General features: G+C 55.2%; 1 protein-coding gene across 14 annotated transcripts in view; it reads right to left on the bottom strand.

Annotated features, from left to right (window-relative positions):
• Nucleotides 1-23,371, bottom strand: part of DYSF (dysferlin) — a gene marked incomplete at both ends in the record, with an annotated part of 231,285 nt that overhangs the window by 74,658 nt on the left and 133,256 nt on the right. For all 14 annotated transcript variants that reach the window (XM_080711955.1, XM_080711953.1, XM_080711959.1 and 11 more), the window contains 5 exons: nt 128-157; nt 829-969; nt 3,622-3,803; nt 11,105-11,182; nt 11,614-11,707. In XM_080711955.1, the coding sequence (XP_080568081.1) occupies nt 128-157; nt 829-969; nt 3,622-3,803; nt 11,105-11,182; nt 11,614-11,707 (525 nt within the window). The remainder of the gene's footprint in view (nt 1-127; nt 158-828; nt 970-3,621; nt 3,804-11,104; nt 11,183-11,613; nt 11,708-23,371) is intronic.

The raw sequence follows: 23,371 nt of genomic DNA, 5'->3' as shown, positions 1-23,371 counted from the left end.
AAGCTGGGGATGGGGGGCAGGTTGGCCACAGTTGCTGCAGACTGCCCTTCCCAGACCCTGGAAGGGTTTACAAACACAGGGAAGCTAGCGATCAGTTGAAAGAAAGAAAGATAAGAAGAAGACTTACCTCAAAACCAGGAATATGGTGGATGGCCGGCTAGGGTGAAGAGAAAGAGGGCTTTGGTCACATGCTTGTCACCAAGGCCCTAGCCCTCACTTCTGCCCTGACCAGGCAAAAACACGAAACAACACCATGGGGTATAACAGTGATCAGGGATTGCAGGTGCTATTACACTTCACCCAGAATAGCCCTCCTCCTTCTGTTGGTTTCCATCTTGGGTTCACATATCCAGAGCAATTTGAAGGCAGAGCTCTAGCCCACACCTCTTGTATTACAGTAGGGATGTGGCTGCCCAGGGCCATGCAGCTAGGCCATAGCAAAGCCAGCACTGGACGTAGAATCCCACCCATACCTGTCCCTGGAGTTCTCTATCACTGCGGTGAAGGCCCGTCCACCAGACCAGAGAGGCCCTCCTAGAAACCACATCAGGGCACAACCCAGGGAGAATGAGTCCAGTGGCTAGAGGGCCCGGATATGCCAGATGCTAACTCTACCCCGATGATATATATGGTCCCGATTTACAGTTCAGGAAAGATGGACAACAAATGGATCTCAGTAGGAGGCCCGACTTTCAGAGGAGACAGCACACGCGCCCCTTCGCACTGGCCCTGGTGGGGAAGAGGGCTGTGCTGGAAGTCCTGCATTACCCACCCTTGCCAGGTAACCCTTTCTGGGTCTCCTGGCTCTGGAAAATGAACCAGCCTCACCTTTTCTCTCTGGATGAGCTCAAAAGATGCCAGCAGCTCCCCTGCTGGCTGGCTGCCTCTCATCAGCGGGAACCAAGCCAGCCGGGGCATCCGTTCCAGGCTCGGCTGACAGATGCAGCGGCCCATAAACTCATCTGCACCCTAGACCCGACGTGGAGGAAGAAGAGTCAGTGTCCCCCTGGCTCAGAGATTATCGGGCCTGCATCCTGCCTCCTTGGCTTGAAAGAGCTTTGGAAGTCAGGGCAGCCCACTGTGCAAATGGCAGATACCCTTCCTTCCCACCACCAGCAAGGGGAGGACAAGAGAAGATCCCAGCAGCCTCTGGCCACTGCTCTAGGTTCCAATTCCCACCATGGTCAGGAAGTCCCTCTGTATGTCCAACTACTGTTGGCCCTGCTTTAATCCAGTGCTGAGCCCATTAGAGGGACAGCTGGTGACATTCCCAGGGATTTAACTCCTGACTCTTCAGTTCATCCTTAAATTCTCCAGCTTTAAAATGGGGGGCCTGATCATGCTTGTTAGATTTCATAAATCTTGCTAAAATGACGAGTCACCTGATGACTCCGTTGTCCAGGTACCTTCCTTGGCTCACGGTTGTCCAGAAGAAGACTCCAAACTCTCCTCTGGCACCAAAAGCCCTCTCACTGCAGCCTGGCACCTCTCCTCCCTGCCTGGCTCCCTGCCTGCTCATCCGCTCCCCCACCTACTGGTCTCAGTGCTGCACTTCCCTGCCCTCAGGTGGGTCACCCCGTGCTGCTGCCCTCTCCCCTTCTCGGCCACTGCATGCTCATCATTCACAGTCCTGCCCAAGTTCGGCCAGATGGTACTGTGGCCTTCACAAGTCCTCGTGCCCCACCCAGAGCAAGGCCCAGAGCGAGAGTTGGGAGGTAGCCCTGACTGCAGGACTCGCATCCCTAAAAGCCACCCTGGAATGGCTGCCAGCTCCTGCATAAAGGCCCACACCAGCAGGTGACAGCTGGTACCAATCACTCCAAGTGGTCAGCAGCCATAGCACTGGGAGTGATCCTGAAGGCTCCTCGAGGCCAGGGATTGCCCCTGCAGCCCCTGTGTCCTGGCTGTGGGCAGGACTGGCAGTGGGCCTGGGCTGGCAGGACAGCAGGAGCCCAGGGCCATTTGCCAACAGGTACAGGCACAACCTCAGCTCACTCCAGGGCTCTGGGTTCTTCTCCCCCGCGGTTCCCTCCTGAACACTGGCCCACAGGGGAATAATGGACGCAGGCTTGGAGTGACATTTTAAGGAGGTCAGGTGGCTTTGGGAGGGTCTCTTTGGGCTAACCAGCCATGTGGCCAAGAGGCCTGGGTTGGTGGTAGCAGTGGATGAGACAAGCAGGTAGCCAGGTAGAAAGAGCAACTGTGACTGTGTGACTGGGTGTGACTGGGTGTGGGTGGGCAAGACCACACAGAACCCCGGTGCAGCCTGGGCACCCCTGGGCCCAGCCTGGACCAGCACTTACCCTGCTCCTTCTGCCCCTAAAGGTGTCCTCAGACATCCCTTCCTCCTCCCTGTCCCCAAAGGTGCCAGGCTCTGCACTCTTCTCCATACAGTCCCCTGCAGTTGCTCATTTCCCCCATAGCTCCATATCCTCCCCAAGAGCTCTCAGGTTGGGCCCCCAGCCCAGGCCCCTAAACAGCATCACCTTCCCCGGGTCCCTGGCCACCATATCCTCCCTACAACCCAAGGTGTAGCAACTTGTACTGGAAACATCTTCCAAACCCTGCCTCTCCCACCACCTACAACCTCCCCCCATACAGGCAGGCTCCTTTGCTCCATGCCCACTCATCTCTTCAGCAGCATGTAACCTCCTCTTCTAAAGATGTTGCTCATACCCCATCACCCCATCCCATCTCCCTGGCCCCATGCTTTCTCCTTCCCAGCTCGCCTAATCCCCTCCTCACACCTCCCACGCCCCTGTGCTGGGCTGCAACTTCCCTCTGCCTTCCCCGCCACCCCGCGCCACATTTATTTCAGGCCTATGCCCCCCACACACACACACACACAGGTCTGCCTTCTTTGATACTGCAGCTGGCTCTTACTCTCCCTCCCGGGTATCTCCTAGACCTGCACCACTACTGGGGCACTAGCCACCCAAAGCTATTTGGATTCACATTTTAATGCCTTAAAACTCAATGGAATTTAAAACCCAGTTGCTCAGTTTGTATCAGCCACATTTCAAGTACTCCACAGCCATGAGTGGCAGGCAGCTCCCATCTTGGAGAGCGCAACTCTAGGGCAGGTCCACCACCACAGGAAGCTCTGTTGGACAGCTCCCTGAAGAGGCCCTGCCTGTGCCACAGAGCTAGGGGGCAACTGGGACACACTCTCTCAAAAGAGGATTCTCTACTTTGTGGTGAGTCTCAGCTCCCACCTAGACGGGAAATCCCAAGCAAGAGGTATCTAGTCCAGGTAAAGCAAGTCCTTGATAAATGTTTGTGAAATCAATACAGGGAAGAAGGGACCAGTCTGAGATCACATAAGCAGGGTAGAGACAAAGAAATCCCAGGCTCCTGATGCACAGCCAAGGGTTCTTTCCAGACCTTTCCCCTCTCTCTCTGCTGCAGTTGATTAGTGATGTCTGCCACAGGCACACCCCATGTACTAGCAATCCATTTTTAATTCCTCTAACATAGTTTTAATTACACTACAGCCTGAGGTTAGGCGAGAGACCCAGCCTTAGGGCACACCCAGCTGTATGGGGAACCAAGAGTCTGGAGACCCAGAGCTCACAGCTTGGCTCCCTGGAGTCCTGCAGGAAACCAGGTGAGCATACTCACATAGGTGTCGTGGTCATAGAGCTCCACCACGATGCAGGGCGGCTGCTCGGCGATGCTGGCTGGCTCGCCAAAGATCTCGATCTCGTAGAAGATGAGGGTCTGGTCCCAGGTGGGGTTCAGGGTGTTCTTCACCACCACCGTCTTCTGGCTCTGGTGCAGGAAGGAGACAATCGCGTAGGGATCTGTGTGGATGGGGAAGAGAGATAGGATACAACAGGGACCATGAAAGTCGCCTGTTCAGGAGCCATACAGGCCACACAACTGCAGCAGGGCTGTGGCTGCCACTCTGGAACAACATTCAGGCTGGAACCCATTTTCCCAGGGGGCCTTCCCAGCCCCTCCCTAGGTCCAGTGGCGGGGCCACCCTGGGGCCTGAACCTGTGTGCATTGACCCAGAAAACTTTCCTTGTTCCCTGCTTCCCGAGCTGGCCACAAGAAGCAAGGTCTGTGTGGAGGAAATGAATCCCTGTACAGTTCTTTTACTCCGTACTCATCCAGTGGGCATTTATTGAGTGCCTTTTGCACACCCGGCTAGGGAGTAGATGTAGGGGGGGGGGCTGAGAATAAAATTTGAGCAAATCACCCCAGCTGTATCAGAGAACAAACTGGAAGGGGCTCAGGGAGGCCACTCATGAGACTACTGCAATGGTCCAGGCAGAGATGGTCTTGGCTGGGCATGGATTTAAAAGCTGTTAGTGAGTTGGTGGTATGAGCTCCTTCTGTCTCCAAACCCCTTTGCAGCCTGCCAGCCCCACTACACCAGCCTGGGACCCAACCACCACAAATCAAAATTTCTGCCTAGTCCCCTTGGTATCACCAAAGCAGATTCCAGGGCCATGGTTCTCCAATGAGACCATGCCACAGAATCACCTGGAAGGTGAACACAGACCACTGGGCCCACCCCACACTCTGGCTGGCACAGCAAATCTTGGAGGGTCCCACATATTTCCAGCAAATTCCCAGGTGATGCTGTTGCTGCTGCTGCCTTCAGGGATGCACCTGGGAACCAATGTGGGACACGGTCCTGAGGGACCAAGTGTGTGTGATTGAGGGAGGAGCAAGACTTAGAGGAAGGCACTCTTCCACCTTATCCCCAAAGGGGCCAGTTTGTTGGCCATTTTTTTATAAGATTCCAAATTCCAAATGTGGAGGGTACCTGGTTAGGACAGTCTGGGGATGCAGGAGGCTAGCAGCTGGTGCTGATGCCTGGGAGGCCTGCGCCCAGTGCCTTAACCCATGCCCGATACGCTCGGCACCCTGCCCCATCCTGCAGTGCCTGAGCCCACTGGCCAGCCCATCTGGTCACCAGTTCCCTGTGGGACCTTGAGAGAAGTAATGGCCTCTACCTTGCTGGGCTCAGGAGGACAAGAGGACGTCCAACAACCCTGGGGCTGGGATGGGAACTGCAATGAGGAGTCTGTACTTCCCACAGAGAAGAGAGGGGCAGGGCAAGCTCTCTGCAACAAGGAGACAGAGAGGTTAGCAAAGCCACCACATGAGAGGTGGCTGAGAGAGGCGCTCTGGCTGCAGAAGAGGTGAGAAGGTGGGGTGGGTGACAGCCAGTTGTAAGGGCGAGGGGCACCCACTGGCTGAAAACACTGGGCTTAGCTAAAGGGAGGTAGCCACCAGCCTGGGGCCAGCTGGTCAGCTCCAGCCCAAAAAGTACAGCAGGGTTGGTCATAGAGAGCATGCTACAGAAAACTGGTTTAAAGCTCAACCCTGGAGGTAGAGAGGGTTAGAAGATTCTGGCAGTGAAAAACACCACCATGCCCGCCCACCCCTACCTGGTGGAGCCTGCCTGGCAAGGGGTTCCCCCTTCCATGCACCGGCCCTGGAAGGCTGGCCCGAGCCCTTTCCCTCCTGCCCCTGGCAGGACCTGGTGGTGGCGTCTGTGCATTTAATGAAACCGTCTGGCTGTGATACCATCAGCTCCAAGCTCGGCAGAGAACCTCTCCCAGTTCCAGTAAGGAAGGAGGGCGCGTTCCGATAAATAAAACCATATTAGAGAGCCAGCGAAAAAGCCCCTTTTGTTCCCACCCCCCATGCTTCCCAATGCTTTATTTTTATAAGCGTGCGGGCCCCAGACCGACCACGTTTACACAAAGATCACAATTGCACATTGTAGCGGCTGTACACGCTGTATTGGTGTTGGCAGCACCCCCCACGCTGGCCCCCGAGCTGGCGGACTCCTTCCAGCAGCTCCAGCAGCCCAGGCAATGAGCTCAGCGCTGGAGGGGACGGGGAGGGGGCGGCTTTCAAACAAAACTCACCCAGACACACACACGCGCCCCACCCGCCCAAGGAAGGAAAAAACACAACAAAGGCATTGTAAAGAGCAGGCCTGGAGGCCTGGGGCCTCAGACACTGGGCTACTGTGTGCTGGGCCTGGCCTCTCCCCCAAGAGGGCCAGCCCCTCCCCCCAAAAGAAACAAGGGGGGGGTACTATAGCAAGGTGCTCAGATGGACTCACAGGCACATCCTTGGGCACAGAAGCCAAGAACAGGCAGAGGCAGCTTTCCAAGGAGACGCGGAGGGGAAGAGGAAGGGCTGGCCTGAGTCTCTCCCGGGGGCCATGCCTGCCTGGCCATAGAGACCGCACTCCACAAGCCTCCCGGAGAGGCTTCAGCACACAAGGACACAAGGAGGCCACCACAAGACAGCCAGGGACAGTCACCAAGCCCCAGGCAAGCAGCTCTGGCTGCATTCAGAGCCCCCGCACCGACTGCCTGGGCTGAGCCCTGTCACCCAGCCCTTCCTGGAGCCCCAGCGAGCACCTTCTGTGTTCAGTCCCCAGGGGCCTGCCTACCAACCGGCCCAGGCCAGCATGTGGGGAGCAGGGCAGGCAGTGTCACACTCTGTCAGCAGAGGGAGCTTTGCCCCAGAAGGACTGATCAGGCAGGACCAGCACCAGCCCCGCACTCCTAGCCCAGGGCTCCGGTGCCACACTCATAGACCTGGAGGATGGAGGGCACTGCTAGCAATGGAGGCAGTGCAAGTTAAAACGAACCTACAGCAATAAACTTTCCTATAAACCTAAGAAAAATTGTTCAAAATTATAAAGCCCGGTGTGGCAAACAGCTGATGAAGTATTTGCTTTTATTGCTGGAAGCAATTTAGTGATCCTTCAGAAAAGCAATTGGGAAGTATGCCCTAAAAAACATAAAACTGTTGTACCCTTTTCCCTGTACTCCTGGGAATCATCCAAATTGACCAAAAGCTGTATGTACGAAGATGTTCACCCTGGTGTTGTTTGTAATCCATCAGTCATTCAATAGATGATTATTAATTAGCCTCCAGGTGGTAGGTTAGCATGGTACTAGGAACACAAAGATGAATGAGACCAATCTAAACTCTTAACATCACAACTCCTGGTTGGAAATGGTAACTAAGCAACAGTTACAAAGCAAAGCGATGTGCAGGTCAACAGTGGAACATACAGGTAAGAGGGGCAGGGGTGCCCAGTGCAGCTTGGTGGCATGGAGTCAGTGCTCCTGAAGGAGTTCTCCTACCCTGTGTCTCAAAAATGAGGAAGCAGCCAACACAGACCAAGAAACGCAGACCAAGAAAAAGTTTCAGGCACCCAGCATAGCACAGGCAAAGACGGTTGGTCTGATGGAGAGGAAGAAAGGGACACCAGGGCAGAAGGGTCGGGTTAGGAAGATCACAATGGTCCTGCATGCAGGCCGAGCCGTTGAGACCAAAAGCTATATGCCGATGAGTGCTCTTCTCCAGGAGCTAAGGGGTGCTTAAACAGGTTAAATGGGCTCCTTCCTGCAGCCGCAGAGCCTCCTGAGCCGCTGTGCATTGTAAACCTGAAAGCTGTTTCCCAGTCTCTCAACTCAGGAACCCTTTCTAAGTGGAGCATTTCACAAGCCTCTGATGCATTTTGGAAAACACCTCCTCGTGCTCATGGGGTGGATTGACCCTGCCAGAACCAACCTGATCACAAAGCTGTGCTTACAAAACAGGGCAGGGGTGGGGAGGGGAATAACAAGAGTCCAGACATGGGACGCCCCAAATAAGAAGAAAGCAAGAACACCTCCCCCTTGGTACCACTCAAGATGGAGTCCAGCTCTGGGAGGAAATTAAAGCAACTAGCTACCAAGAGGGTGACCACCAATGGGGCTGTGGGGCACCACAGCTCTTCAGACCTCACAGTGGCCAGGAGCGCCTCTCAGGACCACCAGCTGCACAGGGAGCCGCTGGGCCAGCAACGGGACATTGGAGCTTCTGATTTCTCGATAGATGTCCCCCTACAGGTTAGAAAAGGGCGTGGTGTCCGGTGTGTCAGCCACCTCTCCTTGGCTTGAGTAGCCACCTTGGGCCACATGAGACCCACAGAGAAATATTTCTGGGCCCCTCAAGCTCAGGGCATCTGTGGTGACATCACGGCAGGGCTACCTGAGGGTCCTCCATCTGGGTGACAGCTCTACTGACAGAGCTGCAGCTTCATCCCACGCAGCGCAGCTCTCAGCTGGGGGGATGAGGCAGAGTAGAACCCCCTGGAGAGCAATTTGGCAAAGCAGACAGCTTCTGGCCCGATTCCCTTTGAGAAATACCAATCTACAATGAAGAGCAACCAGCTCAAAGGCTCAGGGGGCCATTGCTGCCATCTCCGGAATCCCAGGGGTGGCGGGGTGGGGCCAGGTACCACTTGGAGGGCAGGTGATTTCTAAGTACCCTGCAGTCCCAGCTTTTAGTTCAAAGCCAAGCCAGACTGTCCAAGAGGCACTCACGAGACACTAGAAAGCCCATCTCAACTACCAAAGAGAACCCACTAGGACTAGTGGCACAGGTTCCTAAACACAAGTACACTTCACAGATGTCTTCTGCGGGTGCAGAGGATCAGACTGACACTCAAGGCTCAAGCCCCATTTGAAGGGAATTCCTCGGGCAACATCTCTACGAAAGCCTCCTTCTCCCAAGTTTGGTATTGTGCACTAAGTATTTCCCGCTATCCCCTCAATTCCTCAGTCAGGAAGAAGGGGCAGTTCCAGCCCTGGCCTCCGGGCAGCCCCATAGCTCACCACAGAGAAACAAGCAGAGCCCAGGGCTAGGGTGAGGCAGGAGCCCAGGACAGCCCCGGGGCGCCAGGGGTCAGTCCTGGGGAAGGCCCTTTCTGCCCCAGACACCAGCAGGCAGCTGGAAGGTGCTAGCAGCAGCAGACAGAGCTAGACCCTCCCCTGGCCCCAGACATTCCGGATTCACACATGAGTTTCCTCAGAGAAATGCCAGCCGGTGGCCGCGCACAGCCTCGGGCCGCCAGCCGCCCCAGGGTCAGTTCCAGGGGAGAAATTGCTTTGGTTTAGGGTTTGGGAGTGAAAATAAACACTCTGGGTTTTATAGGTTCCCCCGTGTTGGCTGCTGTTTTCCTTTCCAGCAGCTGCTCAATCAGTCCTTTCATTCAGAAGCCGGTGGCCTCTGAGGAAGCCCTGGGCTGTGCCCTCAAAGCTCCAGGGATGTTTATCTGGGGGAGGGGGTGGGGCCAGGATGGAAAGTGTGACGTCGCTACTGGCCAGTGCCATGCTGATCCTACCACCGCTGTCCCCAGACTGAGCTCTGGCTCCCCACACCGGTCCCTGGACAAGCTCCCTCGCTCGGGGTCCTCAGACAGACGGGCACAGAGGACAAGGGACCTTCCACCCAGGCCCCGCCTGGCCACAAACCCTCGCCCTTCGTGCCCAGAGGGAGAGGAGGCAAGGCTGTAAATGAGTCTGTTTCTTTTTTTCACAGGGCAACCTGCGGTGGTTGGAATCCTGGATGGGAATTCCAGACAGGGCTCTCTACTCCCTGCCTGCTGGCTCTGCGAAGGGTACACTCAGGAGCCACGCTCCAAAGCCCAGAGCAGAAGCTACTGCACCCACCCCACCATGGGCCTGGCTGCCTGGGGCTGGAGGACAGGTCGCCCACCCAGAGGAAAGGAACTAAGGACCATAGCTGCTGGGGGAGGAGGAAACAGACCCTACGTGGAGGAGGAGAGCAGGCTGAGAAGGCACACAAGCACCCGGCGGGAAGCCGGGGAGCCATTCTGAGCCTGGGAGGCCCCTCTCCTGAGACTCAATCCTGCTCAGCCAGACAGTGGGTGGGTGATCGCCTTGGCTTCAATTCCCAGCTCTGTCACCCGTCCACTTTTCAACTCAAGCCATTTAATGAGCCTTGTCCATTTCTTCACCTGTCAAGCAGGGAGTCTGAACATCTACCTCATAGGGCAGGTTAAGGGTCACGTGAGATACTGTCAGTAGCACACCTGGGCACAGTGAGAACTGGGTAAATATTCATTCTTAGATGCCCAATGCTGCAGGTTCAGCGGGAAGACAAGGCCCTCACCTGGGGGAGCTCACGGTCAAAGCAGGATGGTTGTGGCAGAGAGAATGTAACTCATCGACACAAGGCCAAGGGCTCTGAGAGAAGTACCAGCTAAGCACTGACGAAGAAGCAAGAGTTCAGTTTGTAAGAGACTCAGAGGGCAGCTGGGCTGGTCCTGAAGGATGACTAGGAGTTCCCTGGGTTGAAACTGGGGAGAGGATGCGTTCTAGGCAGAGGAACTGGAGCACAAAGGCCAGGCACACGGGAGAGCTGGAAAATGTGGAAGGAGCCGGAGGGGCTCGGGCCAGCAGGCAGAGAGGAGCAAACGTGGACGAAACTGGCGAGGCCCTCAGAAGCCACACCTCGAGGACTTGTCTGCCAGGCTACAGGGGAAGGGTTCATCTGTCAGGGTCTATGTTTGAAAGTGGCGGAGTGGTGTGCCCAGGTACATCTGGGGCCGTGTGCAAGGGGGCAGGCAGGCCAACAGGCCACCACGTGACTGGGATAAGAAGGGGCAAGGCCCCAGACGTGGTGGCGCATGCTTGTAATCCCAGTACTTGGGAGGCTGAGGCGGGACAGTTGCAGGTTCATGACCAGCCTCTGCTCCTGAATGAGGCTCCACACAATTTAGTGAGATCCTCTTTCCAAATGAAAAAATAAAAAATTAGGGCTGAGAGTATATCTCAAAGGTAGAAGGTCCCTGATTTCAAACTCCAGTTCTGAAAAAAAAAAAAATTAGAAACAAGAACAGTAGGATTCTGAATAAACAGATCTGAGAGATTCAGGGTCAGAAGCTACATCCGGTGCAACTGAGGGTTTTCAGCCTGGGCTACGGGCCCCGGGACCAAGTGGGGAGTGCAGAGGAGACTGGATCTGGTATGGGGCCTCAAGGATGTCCTCACAGATCAGCCTTGGTCTATGCAACAAATCAAGAGAGTAGGAGGCTGCCAGAGGCCCAGGACAGAGTGGCGGCCTAACTTTTGAGAAGGAGGGTGGTCAGCAAAGCCAGACCCTTCAGAGGGTACAGTGGGCCATGGAGGAGGGTTTCTGCCCCTGGGGATCGGGAGGCCATAGGATCCTGAAGCCAGCACCTGCCCACAAAGAGACACCTGGGCCTGACATCTCCAGTCTCAGCTCCCATGCCGTGGTCTCCCAAGCTCCTCCCTCTCCCACCTACCAGAAAAAGAGTCCTTGTCCATTGCAGGCAGGTCCCGGGCCTGGTACATGTAGCAGCGTAGATGGTAGCGGTTCCCATCTTAACCAAAGGAAAAAAAAAGATACTTGAGTGAGGGTCTGGGGTATCTAAGAGCTGGGGTGGGAGGGGAGGGTGGTGCTAGAAAGCACAGAAGGGCCAAATAATAAAAATGACGCAGGCCACCCTACAGGAGCTCAAATCACAGTGCGAAGGCCTGAGTGCTGAGTCGTGGGACCAGGGGAGAGGCTGAATAGATGCTGAGGGCCTTGAATGCCTGATCTCAAACTTGAGTTTATTCACACACCATACACAGACATGTGTATGTGCGCGCACACACACACACACACACACACACACACACACATTGAAGGACACACAATCACAAAAAGCACACAGCCTCCATTCTCCAGAGCCCCAATGCACGCACACACACCTGACCACACAGATAGTAGTACCCCATCACCCCCATGGGTCCCACAAGCATCACTTACAGTCAAAGATGCAGGAGATGGTGGGTCTGTTCACGCCAAAGCTCAAGGTGGAGACAGACACAGAATCATCGCTCCTGTCATCCATCACGCCACCCTAGAGACAAAAAACAAGCCATTGCAGATTCTGACCTGAGAGCTGAGGGTAGTGGGGAGATAGGCCCCACGAGTTAGGTCCGCAGGGTCAGAACACCCCTCAACTGTCAAAGGCAGGGCCATCAGCCTCCTCTGATTTCACTCCAGGGAGCTCATCCTCTCCTATGGGATCGCTAGACACCAATGTCAAAGCACCGAAGGACTGTGGGAAACTCTTCTGAGCCTCTAGTGAAGACCAATCAAGCCAGAATGGAATTCTGAGTTTCAGACAACCTATTTCCAGTTAAGAGTTTAACAGAAACCTCCCAGTGCCTCTCCAGGGGAGAATCAGGTGCATAACTGGCAACTAGGGGCCGTCTGCTGGAATCAAGGGCCCGGGGTCCCAGCCAGCAGCTCTGGGCCCACCTGTCTACCCTTGCGTAGTTAGTGCTGGTGTCAGGGACAGCAGCCAGGTCCCAAGATCTGAAGGGAGGCTGTACAGACCATGTACAGAGCCATGGTCTCTGACCACTTCCTACTGTGCTGAGGGGAAGATGCAGGCCAGGCCAGCACTAGGGAGAGTCTGGGGCCAAGGACAGGGACAGAGTGGGGCTACTGTCTGGCTCAGAAACAGTTTACAGTGCATAAAGCCAGATGATCAGCCTGTCACCTTGTCTCATTAGCAGGAGGCTCTAACCACTGTACCACCAGCTACTTTGGGGGACACCAAGACCAGAGCCCTCCCCTGAGTCAGATGTTACCTCCCTGTGCACACCCTCACTCCCACCCTCCCCCAGGGCCAGGAGCCCAGGCCGCACGCTGGCTGCAGGCAGAGAGGCTGGGAGAGCAAGCATGCTTCACAAAGGCCCCCAAGCCCTCTCTCCTTTCCCTCCTGCCCCATTTCAGAGGCAGCAGGCCAAGGGGGCCTCTGCTCCCTAACCTGGCCCATCACTCTCTTCATTCCATACACACCTTCTCAGGAAGCCCCAGCCTCTCCCTGGTGCGGGCTGCTCACCCACCCAGGCCCACCCGGCCTGGCCAGTTCTGAGGGTCTTCTACTGAGCGGCCCCAACCTTCACCCCGATTGGAGCCATTCCTCAGAAGTCTCCCCAGCCCCTGGAGCTGCAAGGCCCCCACCCTCTGTGCCGCCAAATAAAAGACACCACTGCCACTTCTGTCTCCCAGAACCATTCCCACCTCAAGCCTAGCCCTGACTCCTGATTCCAGAAGCCCCATGGGACTGGAAACCTGTCCTCCAGCTCTGGCCTCCCACCCACACCAAAGCGACTTTACTACCCACAGTCACCACTGGGCTCCCAGCCTGAATCCTGTGATGACTTTGAAAGGTCAAGTGGCACCTCCTCCTGGAAGGCTCCAATGAGCCGTCCCATCTCCCCATCCACACCAAGGCCTGCTTCCCCAAATCTGGCTCTCAGCTTCGGGCAGCCATGCTCCCAAGCTGCCCAGACTCACACCCGCTCCCAGTGCAGGCTGTTCCCTGGCCAGAGTAGCACCCACTGCTCCCATCCTCTGCCCCCTCCCGACCCCCGGGCCACCTTAGGATACCCAGGTGAAGCAGGCCCTGGTTACTTGGGGACAACAAAGAATTGCCTCCAAATGGCTGGTGAGGTCTTTTGCTCCATTCTGCAAAGGGCTTATACAGTACACATGTGGGAGAGGTGTGTTCCTCAGCTTTCACAGGGCACCCACCAGGGTCCCGCTGCAACTGGGAGGGCCCTGGCTCCCACCTTTCTAACCAGGAGATACAGTGATCCCCCTACCAAGACCTGCTGCCTTTGGCCATAATTGCAACATGGCCCTAAAACCAGATCACTTGGGCTCCAATTCCAGCCTTGCCATTGGCTAGCTCTGCGCCCCTGGGCACGTGGCTGAACTCTCTAAGTCAATCTCTTTGGGAATTTGAGATAATTACACAGTCCTATCTCAGAGAGTTGCTGCAAGTGTTAAAGAAAATGGAGAAAGAGTGTCGTTCTTAGGACACCACCCGGCACGAAGTAAATGCTCCATACATGTTAGTGGTTAATGATCTTGGAGAAATCAGACACAGGGCTTAGGAGGGAGGGTGTCATAAACCATGCAGTTTGTGGTTGGACTGGGGTGGTGTTCTTGCATATCATAGTTGTTCATAATTATTCCAGGAAGCTAGACCAGTGGACATTTCAGAAAGGAGTCATAGCCTTGCGCAGAAATAAAAATCAAGCAAATAAGTGCCACAATGTCACAGACATTGCGCACAATGTCTGTCTGTGTCTGTCTGTGTGTCTATGTATCTCTGCCCTTCTCTCTCTCTCTCTCTCTCTCTCTCTCACACACACACACACACACACACACACACACACACACATACACAGCAGGATAGCAGGATAACAGAGATGGGAAGATTGGAAGCTGTGTGCCTGATTCCTCCCCCCACCCCAGCAGTCCTGGCTCTTCCCGCCAGGAGAGGCATTTATCCTGGCCTGGCTGAGCTGGCATCCTCCCAGGGGAGCACCAAGTCTGGCAACAAATGGCCACAGAGCACTCTCCCAGCCACAGAGTCTGCAAGCCCTGAGGGGGCTGGGCCCCTGCTACAGAGGCAGGGCAGGTGGGCATTCCCAGTGAGCAGGCTGGCTCGAGCCCCTCCCCCTGCAGGACAGCGGCTCCCAGAGCCAGACACTGAGCTGGGCCGAGGATACCTGGCCCCAGGCCTCAGAAATCCCAGAGAGAAGGACCCTCTTCTGATCGGAGGCAGGAGGCATTGCCCTTGGACAGGGATCCAGAAAGTGCTGCCAGAGCTCCAAACAGAGGCAATGTGGAGAGCAGTGTTCACAGGAGTGAGAGGGGAGGCCGTTGAAAGAGGTGTAAGCCGAGTGGGGAGGTGTACTGACAGCCATCACTGCAGGGAGGTCCCTGCAGGTGCCCCCAAGGGAGAGGTAGGTTATGGGGCACCCCAGACCCATGCTTACTCTAGCACCCTACCTGCCTGTTGGGCACCTGTGTGGCCAGGCTGAGAAGGTGGTTACAGGAGTGCCTGGTCTACTCTGCCCCAAGCTGAATCCCTATCCAGGCCCCTGCCAAACCCAGTCAGTCCCCAGCCACTGGAGGTGCTGGAGACACATAAGATGCTCTGTCCACAGGCCCCTGCTCACCCCCTCCCAGCTGCCACCCAGGTGCCGCCCTGACCGCTGCTCCCCTCTCCCAGCTCAAGGACACAGCTGGGGATGGCTGGGATGAGGTGCTGCAGGCAGCAGAGCACTAGGGCCAGGCAGAGGGTCGGCCATTAGCTCAGCCCTCCCAGCACAGCCCCAGTCCTGCTCAGAATTCCAGCCACACAGCTGGCTGCATCTCCACATCCTCCAGCCACTGAGCCTCCCTTTAGGGACCTGGGCTCTCCAACGCATCCTCACATCCTCGTTACAGCTTAGGAGCAGAGGGAAGACCAGCCCTCCCTCCTGCCTATGGAGGCCTCTAAATTGAGTCTCTGGAACACTCACCAACACTCAAATGAATCACCCTTCTTGCCCCAGGTCTCTTGCATGTAGTCCTCTCTCCCCTGGGCTGATGTCCATTCTCATCTCTAAGGTCACCCTACAGGGATCCATCACCCTGCACCCCCTCCTGTGTGTACCCACAGTGCCCCAAACTCCCCCCTTACTGCACCCACCCTCTTCCATCAGAAATACCTGCCCGCTTGTTCGTCTCCTCCCACTGAGAGCCCTGTGAGGTTTCAATCGTGAGCCTGGAATCCAGAGGGTCAGCTGGTGCCAGGCATTTTCCATTCAAGTTGGAAATGGGTGTTTCTGCTCACGTCCACGATGTCACCTCCCCAGAGAGGTGACCTGACCAACCTGTGGGAAATCACACTCTAACACACACACACACACACACACACACACACACACACACACACACACACACACAGCTTCCCACAGCCCGAGATACACTCTCAGCCTTCATGTGGCTTTATTTTTCCTTGTAGCGCAGATGTGTGATATATTAACCTTTCTGCTCACTGCCCACCTCGTCCACAAAATGTGGGCTCCACCAAGGCACAGACAAGTCCAAGCACCTACCACAGTGCCTGGCACAGAGGAGTCCTGGGGAAATTTCAAATGAATCAGTGTATGAAATCCAAGGTGAGCCCCACGCACCCAAGTGCCTTCCCCAGCACACAATCACCCTTTCTCTTCTTTTTCTTTGAGTGTATGGGAGGGGGGGTGTTGGGGTTGAACTCAGGGGAAATCTTCCTCAAAACTATACTCCCAGTCCCTTTATCCTTTGAAACAGGGTCTCAATAAGTTGCTGAGGCTAGCCTCAAGCCTGTGATCCTCCTGTCTCAGCTTCCCAAGTAGTGGGATTACAGGTGTGTGCCACCACGCCGGCTACAGTCACCTTTTTTCTGGAGGTAAGACTTGGGGACTAAAGCAGCTTTCTTAGGGTTTGAGCCTGACTTGAATGAAGGATCCCCAGAGAGAGATGCTTAGAGGTGAGAAGAGATCGTCAGTGGAGGGGTGACCATGAAGGGAACAGCTACACGGTGCTTGAGTTTAGGGGCTTTTCCAACTGCTGAATCTCCACAGCCTTCTAGATGGGGATGAAGCCTGACTTTGTCCTAGAGACCGAGCCCATGGCACACAGAAGACAAGTCACCCAACCAAAGCGTAACACAAGCATGATCAGCACATAAAATTTGCAATCGGGAGCAGCAGTTTATGTGCACCGGGTAGGAAACGTAGGTGACCGACTCATTTTACAGACCCTGGAGCTCAGCCGGGGAGAATGTCCAGGCTGCACACAGTTCCAGGAAGGCCGGGAGGAGAGGGACTTGCCTGGGGCCCCAGTGTGGTGGAGCAAAGGCAGCTGGCCCGGGTTGGAGTAGGAGCTGCAGGCAAGTGCCCTTCCCGAGACCCAGTTTCCTCACTGAAGTGACAGCGCACTACGGGGCTCTTGTGGAAGATGCAAGGGTTCCGCCTCAGCACGCTGACCCTGGGGCTGGGATAGTCTTTACCATGGGAACTGTCCTGCACACTTGCAGGGTGATTCCCAGAGTCCCTGGCCTCCGCCTATTAGATGCCGGCAGCACCTCCACTGAGTTATGTCCACCCAAACATCTCTAATTGCTGTCAAATGTCCCCTGGAGAAAAGGGGATTGCCCCCTGTTAAAACTGCTAGCAAAAATCAAAACAAATTTATACCCATAGCCCTTGGCAGGTACGTGGAGCTCAATAAAAGGTACCCGTGGTGTCAGTTTAACTCTGTTATCTCATGTTAAACAACACCCCCAAACCCAGCCCAGCAACTGGCACTTGATAGGGAGCCAGAGAAGACTGAGACAGGAGAGGAAGCGCCCACATCCCCTCGCCCTCAGCCTCCTGTGAAGGCTGGGACCTCAGGCCCCAGAGCTCACACTAGACAGTGCTCCCCCCGCCCCAGCCCAGGAGGTCAGGGTCTGAGCAGCCTGGGACTCTGTGGCCTCCTTTTCACCATCTATGGGGCCTTTGGTGGGTCCCCTTTTGGGAGTCTTGGAGGAAGAGCCGGACAGGTACAGCACAGGGAGGCATCGTGGCAGCTTGGGGGACAAGAGGGCCCTGCACACCGCCAGGCTGCAGGAGGCCATGCTCTGCTTTCTGCCCAGCCGACACACACACACACACACACACACACACACACACACACATACACACACATCCCCTCTCTCTTTCTTTCTCTCTCTCTCTCTCTCTCTCTCTCTCTCTCTCTCTCTCTCTCTGCCCCAGGGCCAGGCACAGGGCATCGGTTTCCCACAGCCACATTCCTGCCTCCATAGCTCATGCCGACGGCTCCCAGGCTGGGGCTGGCAGCCACGCGGTCTGTGGCCACGCGCTCTGTCCCTGGGCTAGCTATGTAAGGGATCCTGCTGCTTGCCCCAGGGACTGGGCGGCCTCCAACCCACTGCTGCCCGGCAGGAGGCCATGGCTCCCTGGAGGAGCCTGAGCAAGGAGGGTGGGGAACTCCAGGATCCCCAAGGGCTCCAAAGCCAACCAAGCCCACCTGAGTCTCCCCAAGGCTGACCTCTGAGGACCTCCGCAGGAAGGGGTAGCGGGTTCTGGAGAAGCACACAGCCCGTGGGCTCCTCACCCACCTCAGTGGGGTGGAGCCCAAGGTGGAGCCCAGCGGCATGCCCGAGAGGCATGGTCCTTGGCCACAATGGCTGCTCCCACGGCAAAGGTGCGGTGCCTGAACAGAGTCTGGAGGTCTGGCTCCCCAGCTATGGAGTGGAGAGAGACAGAAGGGGCTAGAGCAGCAAAAAGACAAGAGACCATGCAGGCAGGTCACCACGCCTCAGAGCCGTACACAGTGCCCGGGGAGGAGTCAACAGCGTCTCAGAGGCTCTTTGGGGTGCCACCCCAGAAACCTCCCATGCCCCAGCGAGGTCAAGCAGACGGGTGCTGACCAGTGTGAGGCAGATGCTTTCCTTCACTATCTGGGGAGGCGGCTTCCTACACAGGATGGACACAAAGAGCCACGGGACAGGGCAGTTGGGAAGGGCACCACATGGGCCTCACCCACCTCTTCACTTGTGCAAATGGGGCTGGGGATCCCGAGAGCCACAGGTGCTAAAGCCAGCTCACATGGCTCACAAGAGCAAATTAAATGTTCAGGAAGTTTGCCAGTCAGCTGTTAAACACAGCCATTAGTAAACGCTAAATCCTATAAATTTGCAACTCAGAAATTATACTAAAACACAAAGGTGGGAAATGCTCCAGCTCATCCTGAGGACTTTGCTACCTTTTGCTCTTCTCTCTCTCGGGGTTAGCTATGCGTGAGGCTCTGGTGCGATGAGCTACTGTACCTAACCGTGCTCCCGCCCAGTACCTAGCTGTGCTCCGGCCCTTGCTTATCTAATGCCACGTTCAGTGGCACCACGTTGCTAACCTGAAATCAGCCAGGGCAGCGTGTTTACACCATGGAAATCTGCAAATGCCACTGACCCAGGGATGGGGATTGTTGCTTTGTTTTTTCTGGAGAGCTGGTTGTTAGGCACTGACCAGCACAGCCCCAGGGTGATCTTCTGGGACTTTACTTTCTTAACTGTCTCTTCTCTATTGACTTTGATGAGACATCCCAATATGACAAGGGAGAATAAAGGACTATACACCCTGCAGCCCTGGACCACTGGCCGTAAGATTTTTTTGCAATATCTACATAAGGGTAAGGAAAGGTAGCTGGGATGATAATTACTTGTCTTCTCTGTGCATCCATTTGCTTATCTATAAAATGAGGTTCCTAGTAGGACCTATCTCCTAGTACCGGTTAAGTGAAATAATACATAAACAAAGCAGGAGGCAATAGCAGACACATGGTATGTGCCCTGGGATGGAGTCGATGTGCGCCACCCACAAAGGGTCAGGTAGTAACTCTCTTGCTGTTGTGCGCAGGGCTGTAGTCACCGTTGCAACTATTCAGCTGCCCTTATAGCAAAAAGCAGCCACAAACAAAATGCCAGTGAACCAGCTCAACCCTGGCTGCGTGCCAGCAGGGGCTGGTTTACGAAATCAGGCCGGATTTGGCCTGTGGGTCAGAGTTTGCCAGCCCATGAGCTCTAAGGGGTGGTGATTATTTTTGATTTGTCATTATTAGCCCCATCTGATAAGTTAGAAGACTGAGGACCAGAGAAGTTATGTCTTCCCTGGGATTACACAGAAGCACGGAGCCCCGTGCCCACCCTCGGGGCCCTTCTCAGATCCCTGCTTCCCCATCAGAGCTTGGAGCATCCAAAGCAAGCATCCGGAGCTGCAGAGGCCTGAATGCCGAATCAAGGACGCAGGCTGCCAGCACCCACTTCACACACCTAGCCACCCTGGTCTCGGCTTAAAGGAAAACCCCACGAGGGGCCAGCAGTCCCAGGCCAAAGGAGAACCCTTTAAAAGAGGGAATGGAACAGAGCTCCCTTCCCAATCATGGCTGATTGCAACCGTAAGTGGAATAGCAGGCAAGGGTGCAACCCCATTTAACTTACAGCTGGAGCCAGGGCTTGGAAGCAGCTGCTAAACTCCTTGCAAAACTACCGGCTGGGCCCTGGGGATCTGGGAGTGGAATGAGAAACCTGGAGAATCCACAGTGCCACGTGTGGGCCGGCGCGAGCATGTGTGTGCGTCCCTCTAGGGCTTCCACATCTCCACATGTGGAGGTTGCAAAGAACACGCCAGCAGGTTTTATCCCATGCCAGGGCACTCCGGCAATTAGGACGACTGGATGTCCCAGTTTGCCTGGAGTGGTCCTCCCCATGTCTGTTTCCACAGCACAATTAGTAAGAGCGCACCAGACCAGGCAACGAGTTGCACAGTCACCTTAGTGTGAGGGGTGCAGAGCCTCGTGTATGACACACACGGGGGGCTTCCAGCAAATCACATTCGGTACAAGGTGCTGAGGAGCACAGGTGCACAATCAGACCCTGAAGATCTCGGAGTATAAGTGAGACAGACCCAGAGCCTGCACATTAAGAGGACTTGCCCAAACTGCCCTTCTACATGGGGGAGCAGGAAAGACAGGGAAGCCTGTGCCGGAGTGGCAGCCGCCCTGGCTAGCACGATGCTGGGCACGGAGCAGATACCCAAGGCATATACCCAAGACATCTAGGCTGCACAAAGCTGCCCAGCCCCAGCCCAGCCCTAGGCTGGGTTACTAACAAGGCAAAGCCCTCCCCCCAGGCACTTGCTGAGGGCCAGCTCTGGGAACAGTGCCTGGGTGCCCGCACACAGTATGGCCACAGCCAGGCTGGAGATGGACCCTCCCCTGCCCACCCACATCCATCTCCCTCTCAGCCACTTTGGATCTGGATTACTCTTCTCTGGATGCTGCCTCTCCCTGATCCCTCCCAGCACTTCCAACTTTCTATTGTCCTCCCCTGGCCCAGGCTTGGGACACCTGCCTCTGAAGGTCCTCTCTACTTCAGGTCAGAGCTCAGGCCTCTGCCAGGTGACTGTAGGTTTCCCTGAGGGTAGAGTCTTCTCTGGCTGCCAGCTGCCCCAAGCCGACCAAGCTGTCTGGCTGTAAGGTGGGGCAGGGAGCAGGGCCAAGGGCTCTAGCCAGCTCCTTCAGCTGCCACATCAATTCCTCCCGCCCTAGGACCCCAGCCTATGGGACAGGAGGGACATTTTGTCCTAAAAGTGGTGAGGTAAAAAATGCACCGGTGCGGTGGTTTGACCAATGGTCAGGAGACTCCCGGGGAGAAGGGACAGAAGAACCAGTTGTCTCAATCTTGGCCCCAGGACTGTCCCGTGCTGTGCTGCTAAGCACACCTCTTCTCAGGCCTCAGTTTCTTCTCTGATAACATCTAGAGCGCAGAGCTGTTCTAGAGCAGTGCTACCGGGCAGAACTTTCCGCAAAGATGGAACAGTTCTGTGTCTAACATGACAGCCAGCACTAGCCACATGTAGCTACTGATGTAGCTACTGAGTCCTTGAGATGTGGCTGGTCTGACCAGGAGCTGAATTTTGGTTACTTCAGATGTAATTTTTTTTTTTTTTTTTTTTTTTTTTTTGGTACTGGGGATGGAATCCAGGGGCCTTCTACCCCCGGGCTACATTCCCAGACCTATTTTATATTTTTTTGGAAACACGGTCTCACTAAGTTACTGAGAGCCTCACTAAGTACCTGAAGATGGCTTCGAACCTGCATGATCCTCCTGTTTCTGCCTCCCAAGTGCTGGGATTACAAGTGTGTGCCACTATCCCCGGCCGTTCAGATGTAAATTTAAATAGCCACATCTGCCTCCTGGCTACTGTATTAGGCAATGCCTCCTAGAGCCTCAGTCTCCCCAACAATAAAATGGGGCTAATAGTAGAATTAAGACTTCTGAGGTCACTGTGAGGATAAAATGAGACTATGTATATAAGTTGTCTCTCAATTTATAATTGAGATATATAATATAATTATATATAATACAATTGACCTTTCAGCCTAGTTTTTTATATACATGGTTAAACAGATTTTTGGTAATTCTTACCCTCCTCGGGGTCCTTGATCTGCTAAGGAGGTGGATAAAACCAAGCACCTGGCACCACAATTCACCCATCACAGACACACACACACACACACACACACACACACACACACACACACAAGCATACACACACATATGCACAATTTTGCATCCAATTTCAAACGGCTCCCCAGGCTCCCCAGGCAGTCTGAGTGCACCTTTAGAACATGCACAATCCCAGCTCTAGAAAGCTCCCAAGCTGTGACATGTGCTGCCAACGTCTGTGTCTCCTCCCCTCCCTGCCAAGCTTGGCATCTGCGGAAGCCCTTCCCGACCCGCAGGGCCGGGCAGAGGCCAGGCTTGGAAAAATCCTTGCGCATGGAGGGCAGAACCAGGGCAAGAACGACAGGATGGATTCTGTGAGCTCATCCCAGCAGCCAGCCGTCACCAGAGTTCCCAGAGAGGCCTGTGGCGTCAGGAGGGGGTGGCTGGGTGAGAGCAGGCGGTGGTGGCTGCGGCGGCGGCAAGGGGCGTGGGGCGAGGAGAGGGAGGCTGGATGGAACTCGCTATAATAGCGGCTTTGTGCTCCGCTTCCCAGCTCCCTGGGAACGCCAGGAAGATTATGAAACCCGGTGTCTTTGGGAATGCCAGGATATTAGCTGGAAAAAGAATAATACAAAAATAAAATAATGCTCGAGATGGAGACAGCAGACGATTAGCAGACGGAGCCAGGGCCTCCCGCCTGTGGAGGGAGCCAGGCTTGGCCCCTGCCGGAGGTTTCAGGGAAAGGCGGCCGGTGCTAATGAGCAGACAGGGCCTGCCTTCCAACAAGACGTCTTCCAGAAGGGAGCAACGCACGGGCCAGGGAAAGGGTGGCAGGCGCAAGGGGCACCGAGGGCCTAGTCCTTGGACCCAGACATTCAAAACCTGCAGGTTTCTAGGAGTGCCCTGCTCTCCCTTCAGTAGGAACTGTCGCTCTGGAAGGATTTATCCCCCATCTAGCGCTTCAAAGATGCAGAGTCTGGTGGATTAATTTGCACTCACCATGCACATCTCTCATCTAAACAAGCAGGAGCTCCCCATGCACCATTCCTCCACCATTAGGTCCAGGGATAGGAGGGATTGAGAGATCACTTTTGTCCCACCAAAGATCAGGGAGGACAGGTCATCTTGCCCTACCTCCCTATCCAGGACCACGGCCACACACCTTTGGCCACGTACAGGCACACCCTATCTCTTGGAGAGGCATCCAAGAGGGAGGCCAACGACCTTCTCCTTCATCTCCATGATGCGCTCTGCGCTTCACACTACCTGAAGATGGTCCTTGGCAGTGGCAGCAGCATTCCCTAGAGGTTTGCTAGACTCTCCTGCCCCACCCAGACACTGAATCAGAGACTGCATTTCAACCAGAGCCCCGGCTGCTTGTTCGCTAAGTCTGAGAAGCACTTCTGTGCGTGTATCACTATTAATCCTTACGGTAACCCCAGATGCAGTTACTTTCATGAGTGAGGTAAGAGAGTACCTAAAGCCACGAGTGAGCTTTCCACAGCCAATAAGGAGAGGAAGCCAAGTTCAAAGCACACCTGAACACCCAGAAGCCTCTCATCCCACCAGCCTTTCGCCAGAGACCAACACTCAGGAAAGCAGCTGGGTCTCGGCACCAGAAAGCCCAACCATACATCCCACGCCCTAGGGTTTACCTCAGCCTGGTCCCTTGCGAGG

Source organism: Muscardinus avellanarius (genome assembly GCF_963383645.1).
Source record: "Muscardinus avellanarius genome assembly, chromosome: 15".
NCBI classification, from domain to species: Eukaryota; Metazoa; Chordata; class Mammalia; order Rodentia; family Gliridae; genus Muscardinus; species Muscardinus avellanarius.
The sequence above is the reverse complement of the archived record's forward strand: the minus strand, read 5'-3'. Positions and strand labels throughout refer to the sequence as shown.